Here is an 8792-nt window from a genome sequence, read left to right on the forward strand (position 1 = left end):
CACTCCTGTCAAATGTCAAAAAGAAACTTGGAAGTGGTATTAAAAAAAATCTCTCCAGTAATGTATATTGAATATATACTGCCTGGGCAAAAAAAAAAAAGGTCACACACTCTAATATTTAATTGGACCACCTTTAGCTTTGATTATGGCATGCATTCGCTGTGGCATCGTTTCCACAAGATTCTGCAATGTCACAACATTTATTTTTGTCCAGAGTTGCATTCATTTTTCCCCAAGATCTTGTATTGATGATGGGAGATTTGGACCACTGTGCAAAGTCTTCTTCAGCACATCCCAAAGATTCTCAATGGGGTTCAGTTCTGGACTCTGTGGTGGCCAATCCATGTGTGAAAATTATGTCTCATGCTCCCTGAACCACTCTTTCACAGTTTGAGGCAGATGAATCCTGGCATTGTCATCTTTGAATATGCCTGTGCCATCAGGGAAGAAAAAATCCATTGATGGAATAACCTGGTCATTCAGTATACTTAGGTTGCTGAACCTAGACTTGAACAACTGCAGCAACCCCAGATCATAGCACTGCCCCCACAGGTTTGTACAGTAGGCACTAGGCATGATGTGTGCATCACTTCAGCCGCATCTCCTTACCCTGATGCACCCATCACTCTGGAACAGGGTAAATCTGGACTCATCAGACCACATGACCTTCTTCCATTGCTCCAGAGTCCAATCTTTACGCTCCCTAGAAAATTGAAGCCCTTTTTGCCGGTTAGCCTCCTGACAAGTGGTTTTCTAAAGGCTACACAGCTGTTTAGTCCCAATCCCTTGAGTTTCCTTTGCATTGTGCATGTGGAAATGCTCTTACTTTCACTATTAAACATATCCCTGAGTTCTACTGTTATTTTTCTACAATTTGATTTCACCACGTTTAAGTGATCGCCGATCATGATCATTCAAGATTTTCCGACCACATTCCTTCCTTGAAGATGTTTCCCCACTGTCCTTCCACTTTTTAATAATGTGTTCCTAACCCAATTTTAGTAGTTTCAGCAATCTCCTTAGATGTTTTCTTTGCTTGATGCATGCCAATAATTTGACCCTTCTGAAACAGATTAACATCTTTTCCACGACTACAGGATGTCTTTCGACATGGTTGTTTAACAAATGAGAAGCTACTCACTGCATCAGTTAGGGTTAAATAACTTGTTGCCAGCTGAAACATAATCACACATGCAGTAATTATCTAATGGGAGGCTCTTACCTATTTGCTTAGTTAAATCCAGGTGGTGACCTTTTTTTGGCCAGGCAGTATAGTTGTTATATATTATATAATATCTTTAACAAAGAAAAAAAAACTGTTTCATAAAAAGTCAAATATAGTGGTAGTTGAAATATAGCATTCCATTACTGGTACCATTTTTAATGCATTTTCTAAAACATTCATATATGTATGTGTCTAAGACTATTATTTCTAAGATTATGTAGAATTATAAGTAATTAAACTATTCCTAGACTGTAATGCTACAATGCAATGATCACTTTCTGTGTAATCAGTAGTGAAATGAAACAGTAAAGAACATAAATAACTTGTATGTCAAATCCAGTGACACACGTTTCATTATTAAATATGCAGGGAACAGATACATACAAACTTTGTACAATAGTATATTTTATATCATAGAACTGCTTACAAACTACCAGTAGTCATGGAGTTTAGAGCAGCCCATCGTCAAGTTCATGTTTTATTTACTGTATAACTAGAAACTATCAAAATGCAAACAGTGTGAATGAAAGCTTTTTAAAACACCAAGAGGAAGAGTTCTATTTCACTTCCAAACTGGAGCTTCAGAGGGTTAGGGAGAGGTGAAGCTCCAGAGGGTTAGAAAGTGTAGGAGCTCCAGAGGGTTAGGGCGAGGTGAAGCTCCAGAGGGTTATGGTAATGTGGAGCCCCAGAGATTGCTGACTTTAAGACGGAGGGTAGCAATTCCTTGTGCTCAACTAATCTCTGCTATTAATGCCTTTCAGTAAGGCACACTGATCTAGTGTCGGAACGCTCGCCTCTCGCGAGTCACATGGTTTGGCCCGCCACATGCAGTGGGAGGATCTTTGTTTGTGACCACACCTGCACCTTGTTTGTCTTTGTGTATTTAAATCCGCGTCAGTGTGCAGTGTTGTTGGTCGTTGTTGATGTAGCGTGTTGTTTGTTTGTTAGTGTCTAAATGTAACATTAGTGAATATGTTTATCTAGCTCGTGTTAATGTTAAAAATCGTTAGTATTAAATGTGCCTATGTTCATTGTTTGTGTTATACGTGAGTGCTACTATAGTCTTTATGTTTTATGTAAATAAATGTTTGTCCATGTTGAGAGAGTCTGCGTGTCCTGCTCCATGCCCTTCGGCACTTGGGCCAATGCGTTACATCTAGAGTGCATTGTTTAAATTAGTCAGATTGCTCCTCATCATCTGTCTTTGTCTGAGTCTAGACATATGGAGTGTTGTCATCTTCATAAATGATGGCCACAGTCTTGCCAGTGTCTGATACAGCTGCACTGGTCTGCAAGTACACCTAAACAAAAGTCACAGGAGACCCTAATTAACACACAAAAAAGACAATTACTTCTTTACACAATGCAAAGTCCTGCAACCAAAGGGTTAGGGTTAGAATGGGCCTACATCAGGGTACATTAAACAGTTCTCTGTCCTACTGCCATGTAGCTCATCCTTTTCTTCCTTCATTAAGGAAAGGGACACACCAAACTAACACTGAAGAACTAATGTCAACTGCAAGCAACTGATGATCACCTTCCTTCAGCTTACGTTCACCTGTTGTGTGTCTATTTATACTTAAACACACCAGACTACCGGTGATGAACACCACATATGTACATTCTACACCTGCGCAAAAGGAATACGGAAACCACAGCTTCCCAAAGGTGCAGGTTTCTTATAAGGAGTACACTGAGTTCTGAATGACTTCTTATAATGAGTACACTGAGTTCTGTGTGACTTCTTATAACGAGTACACTGAGTTCTGAATGACTTCTTATAAGAAGTACACTTCCACAAAATTGCATTCAGTAGCATCAATCAACAAATGCTCCACCTGTTCTCTAGATAGTTAGCACAACAAACCTACTTTCCGTGTAGCATTATATAATGTTATACCAGCACACTGCCTCAGCACGTCAAGCCACAATGGGACAAAAAAAACCCCCTGTAGTTCATGTCTATATTATCCTGTTTCAATGGCCTGATGCCGTCAACACAAATATTCACCTGACACTTATACCCTCGTTAGGACAATATGTGCCTAGGGTTAAAGATCAAAAAAAAAAAAAAAAAGCATCTGGGTTCATGTGGGATTTTTTTTTCCAGTTCGAAGCACATGCATATACAGGAACAAGCTGGTGTTTTTTCATTTTGTGCCAGTTTTCTCCCACTAGCCAGATCTGGGAAATGAACCTCAAGTAGTGACACATGATAATAACAAACATTGGTAGATGTGGCCTGTTTCCTTGGGAACACACGCAGCCAGACATGTGCCGAGTTCAGCACCAGACTTTTAGCCTCAATAGATGGCTTCAACTGTCCCACATAACTCTGCTAGGAACAAGAAGAATAAACCTATCCATTCTGTCTGGCAAGGGACCGGAAGGTTTCCATCGAGTCTTGGTCATGGATGGAACCTTATAGCCTTGTCTAAACAAACAAACCTGATCTGATAAGGAAGGGAAATAAATAAACCCAAGATCTCTAAACAAATAAAAAGTTCTGACTAAACACAGTCCTAGAATGGCATGTGAAATTACATCAGCAGTGCCCAGTGTCATCTCTAAAGAGCTGCATATCTTCATTCCCAAGAAACAGTAGCAAAACTGATCAACTGTTCATAGACTAAGGCTGATTAAACAAGTGGAATCAGGTTTCGCACCAGCTGGAAATGAAAACCTGCACCCACACTGACACTTTATGGACAGGACTGAACACACCTGGTTTACATTCATCCATTTAGCAGTGTAACTCTCAAACCTTCTCCTGGTGGGTATTTCACAAAACAGGCTTAAACTTATCTGGACAACAGTCCTAAGTAAAAACTGAAGTTACACTTTTCCTCCAAAAGCTCATGTTCCATATTTGGCTACTAGCTAGGATGTGTTCTTTGGGTAAATGACAAAGCACTCTTATAAGTTGCTCTGGATAACAGCATCTGCTAAATGCCATAAATGTAAATGCAAACCAAGAAATCTTGCTTTATGAAATACCCACTCTGGGGATTTAGACAAGGGACAAGCTCTGGTGGCTGACGTCTGGCCTGCAGTACCTTCTCCAGCAGCTGGAGGCGCTCCTCCATGAGCAGGTTGCTCTGCCGGAGCTGGGCTGCGACGCTCTCCAGTCCCAGCAGCTTCTCCAGGTGCCGCCGGTGCCTCTGCTGCAGGACCTTCACCCGCTTCTGCAGCTCGGTGGCTATCGCCCCCAGCTGGTCCTTACTCAGCCTGTTTGTATGGAAGTGGGGTTGGTGGGGGTGGTGGTGGTGGTCAACGAGGCCATGGACAGGAGACCAAAAAAGTAGCTGTTACTGTACAAAATGATTCTGTATGAAGCACCTTTTCCATTCCTATTATGATGCCACTTAATGTTCAGCCAGTACAATTTCTTACTAACAAGAAAATGCCTTCACTTATTTGTTGTCAAAGAAATATTCAATATATGCTAAGAAATAGGACAGCATCGTCCTTGGTGAATGTTCATGAAAAATCCTAACACCAAAACAAGTGAATATGCCTAGATGGCAAAAGTACTACATCTACAATGACAGTGGTAGTAAAATTCTCACCGATGTTCCTCTAACTGGCTGCTCTGCTGGGCATCCGTCTCCATTTTCTGTAGTCCTTCCTCAGTTACTGATACCAGCTTCTCAAGAGTGAGGACCAAAGAACCAGGAGAAGGCATGGGGTGGTCATACAAACCAGGAAGCCCAGCAGGCACAGATATGGAACTGAGAGGACAGGGGACACTGGGAATCATATCGAAACAGGCCACAACCTGGACCTCCCCACCCTGCTGGTCAGTCGTGCTGTCCTTCCCTTCAGCATTTACAACAGCCAGAGGTGAAAGGTCACAATTCTTCTGCTCCACTCCCGCTGCCATGTTCATTATTACAGATGCTGCAGCATCTATGCAAACTTCTGCAACATCTGATGACGGACCCTTGAACACCACCACCACCTTTCGTCCGGAATCTCTGCAGCATACCAGCTCCCCAGCTGATCGAAGAAGCATCACAGGGATGGTCCCAGTGGACTGACTGCCAGAGGTCACGGCCAACCGTCTGTTCCCAGTCCCGTTCAGAACTGGGAGTGGCAGTTCCTCAGAAGGCATCGATGACTTCACAGTTACGGCGCACAACTTCACAGCACCTGGACAACAGTCATGCACTACAGGGACATTACGACATGCCACTTTGCCAGACTGAGTTGCAGTAATCTGTGGGTCCATAAGTGCAGTTCTTTGCTAGGTTAGAGTTAACCCAATTCTGTGCTGTTCAACTCTCCTCTCACAATGGTCAGCATGTTTCCTCTTCTAAATGTAAATTGTACAGGTTATTTATTTTAAGGAGAAAAATACTCTGCAATTAAGAGCATACAGGAAGAATAGTGTCTCAGCATTATTTGTCAATGTTGTAATTAATCTAATCATGCAGTCTTTGCAAGAAAAGGCTTATGCTTCGAATCTGAGAAACTACACAATGAATTTTGGAGTTTGTTTAAGTAACTTTATCAGAGTCAAGCGTGCATGGTAGTTAGTTTCTTTCTTTTTTAAACCCTTCTGGTCTGACTTTAAGGCTGTCTTACTTTGCTGGGCTCTGACAGGTCAAAGATGGTTGGCATGGCGTTGTTGGCCAGGTAGCGCATTCCCCAGCGCGAGATAAAACATGACGGCTCAAAGTGCTCATGGCACAGGTACTGGTGGCCAGACGGAGTCCACTCACCACAACCAATATGCTTTAGCCACAGCTGTAACCTCTCTGGGTCATGTAATGGATACCTGAGCGAACAGGTATTGAAATCAACCAACAGAATCTGAATCCAATAACTCACTAATTGTACCATATAACTAATTGTGTGGTTACTTTGGCCCAAGAAGGGCTTTAACAAAAGGTTAGAAAAAAGTTTTTTTGCTCTCACTCATTTCACTTGGAATAATCCTGGAATAACTCATACACAGTTTCAAGAGCAATGTTACCAGAAACAGAAGGAGAGTCAGTGGCAAAGTAAGTGCCATTGATCCACAGGGTTCATCCCATTGCTAAATTGATGCTAAAATTACAGCTTGTAATTGATTAATAAAAGATATCAAGATATTGCGTTTATGTGTGTCAAAAAATGTTATTCCACATTTATTATTCCACAATGATGATACAGTTAAAGTAAGGCGAGTCTATTTGTACAATATGTTTCATACACAATGGTAATATAAAGTGCTTCATATAGTTGAGAAGAAAAATAAAGAATAATAAAGCTTAATACATTTTAAGATCCATTACCCTGGGAAGGTTTTTGCCAAAAAATAAAATGCTAAAAAAAAACTAAGGTTAATTTAAAAAATACAATGAGAAATTAAAGAGATAAAACTTATTAATTAAAATAAATGTTTAAAATATATAAAGTGTGTAAAATGAAATAAAAATGTAAAGTGTTGCGTTAAATGATGAAAATAAACAGAATAAATTAAGAACTAAAAGAAACTGAAGTGCAGTCTTTCAGGATCTGAGGGAAGAGTGTTTAACCTGATGAGTGTTTAACCTGAGCTAAAATCCTGACCAAATAAGGACGTTTTTTTGGTTTTGATTTAAAAACATCTGGTTCTGGGGCTCTTCTATGTTTTAGCTATATTTTGCTGCCTTGCCATTCTTACTCTTTACCTTGGGCTCAAAACACTACAGCATATCAGATAAATAAATTGTTTCTACATCATTAAGCGGTTTACAGACAGTAATGAAGTGTACTCTGTAGTATACTACTAGCCTGTTTAAGGACTTGCGTGAGTAATGGGGCTGATGTATTCTTGTATTTCGCTCCTAGTGAGAACTCCAGCAGCTGCATTTTGAATAAGTGTCAGTGGCTTGAGCCGTGTGTGTGCATTAAAAGCAAACAAATACGCACTGATACACATCACAACACACAAATACACGCTGCTACACATCATAACACATTAACATTGTTCATTATGCATCCATAAACGCTAGCTACCTCAGAAAGTAACTACAGCCAACAAGGCTAACTCTAACCCTAGCAGATAGATACTAATTGCGATTCTAATATTCTAACGACAACTAGCTAGATATAAAGTTAACTTCGAACTAACTGAACATTGACTTTGGTTCTAGTTTATTGAAAACTAAAATCAAGTATTACATCCGATTCAAAAACTAAAGTCCAGTATTACATCGAAAATAAACGTACTCTTAAGGGCACGGGATGATACGGGATCAGAGGTAGCAAAGCAGTACGGACTGCTCTCGGTTTAAGTCAAAACAATCAGGTCTCTAAATAAGATGTTCATTAATTAGCATTATCAATAACTAGAAACGATTGAAAACAGATGGTACACGCTGGCTGTTGTAACATGATGGTTAAGTTTATTCACATAGGGACCACAGACTGCATATAAAGTCTGATAAAGACTAAAGAAGATTCCGCCGTTATTGCGAGGTTTTAATTTTTTTAAGGACCTTCGTAAATCTAAATGCCTGTTTGTGTGCATCATCATTCTATAAGAATAAAAGTAGAATAATGTTTCAACGCATACCTACAATATCTTGATATGTTATCTTTTGTTAATTCAATAAGCTGTTAAAGAAAGATGATCAACACCTTGGATCAATGGCACTTCCGTTACTATCATGGCCGTGCCGTCATCTTTGTTTACAAACGATAACTAACTTAGCTAGGTTAGCTGGCGTCTATTAGCAAAAGAACCAACACTACATTTTTCCATTGTCAATCGGTATAAATTCCCTTAGGCTAATTTATCAGAGGTGGCATTTTTAGGCATTTTTGTAAGTCAACATGCAGCAGAAAGCAAAAAATGTTATATTCTAGGTAAACTAACTGGCTCTACACCACCATCTAGCTGACATATAGAAAAGCCCAGCGTTACTCGCCGCTGACACTAAACGCAGCGAAACAAACTCCCTGCTGGTCCGGTGTTTATGCCACATTAGCCAGCTGGCTCTATATATCAAACTTACTTGTAGAAGCTCTTCCTTTCGCTTCCCGCGTTCCTAGATCCATTTTTGCAATTCGGTGCAGAACAGTATTTTGGCATAATCCTGCTCAAATAGATGCTATTGGAATCAGCTCGCGACTTGCCAAAACATTTTGGGATGACATGATTAGAACAAGAATTTTTGTCATATAAAAATATCTTCTAACCTCTGTTGCTAGGTAGACAAATAGCTAACGTTACCTACTAATTTAAACAAATAATTATCGATTAAACATGGTACCGAAAAGTTTTTTTTTTTTTTTTAATCTTTCAAAATAAAAGTGCTAATGCGTTTTCCTTAGGCAACTCATTATTCCTTTCCCTTTTAAGTTTCAAGTTTGGTTTATTCGTCACATACATAGTCATACACAGTATAACTCGCAGTGAAATGGTGGAGAGTGCTCTGTCCAAACTGAGGAAAAGAAAACAGGGGTGCATAGAGAAATATAGATTTTCTCTATATGTGAAATATATATATTCAAGATAAATATATATATTCTATGTATGTACAAAATATATTAACAATGTTTGTACAATGTATGTATATTATGATTATATACACAA

At 39.6% G+C, this 8792-nt stretch overlaps 1 protein-coding gene across 5 annotated transcripts; it reads right to left on the reverse strand.

Annotated features, from left to right (window-relative positions):
* Positions 1-1352: 1352 nt before the first annotated feature.
* On the reverse strand, positions 1353-8455 carry LOC113568174 (uncharacterized). Of its 5 annotated transcripts, none has more exons than XM_081723947.1 (4): positions 8212-8455; positions 4795-5395; positions 4282-4453; positions 1353-2526 (listed from the first exon to the last, which is right to left on the reverse strand). In XM_081723947.1, exons 1-4 carry the CDS (start codon positions 8252-8254, stop codon positions 2440-2442), a joined length of 903 nt encoding a protein of 300 aa, XP_081580073.1. In that variant the 5' UTR covers positions 8255-8455; the 3' UTR covers positions 1353-2439. The 5 variants fall into 5 exon arrangements, with proteins under 5 accessions (XP_081580073.1, XP_081580072.1, XP_081580071.1 ...); XM_081723946.1 differs by having other exon boundaries at positions 4795-5540; XM_081723945.1 differs by having other exon boundaries at positions 4795-5586.
* Between the last annotated feature and the right edge of the window lie 337 nt (positions 8456-8792).

The sequence above is a fragment of the Electrophorus electricus genome, chromosome 11 (genome assembly GCF_041902795.1).
Source record: "Electrophorus electricus isolate QZ-2024a chromosome 11, ASM4190279v1, whole genome shotgun sequence".
Taxonomy (NCBI): Eukaryota; Metazoa; Chordata; class Actinopteri; order Gymnotiformes; family Gymnotidae; genus Electrophorus; species Electrophorus electricus.

What these genes read in the sequence shown, in the direction of transcription:
- LOC113568174 (XM_081723946.1), bottom strand. Translation starts at nt 5,456, where the DNA reads ATGGACCCACAGATTACTGCAACTCAGTCTGGCAAAGTGGCATGTCGT. An exon ending in AGCCAGTTAGAGGAACATCG is followed by an intron (nt 4,454 to 4,794) that starts GTGAGAATTTTA and finishes CCATACAAACAG; the next exon opens with GCTGAGTAAGGACCAGCTGG. An exon ending in GCCTCCAGCTGCTGGAGAAG is followed by an intron (nt 2,527 to 4,281) that starts GTACTGCAGGCC and finishes ACTTTTGTTTAG; the next exon opens with GTGTACTTGCAGACCAGTGC.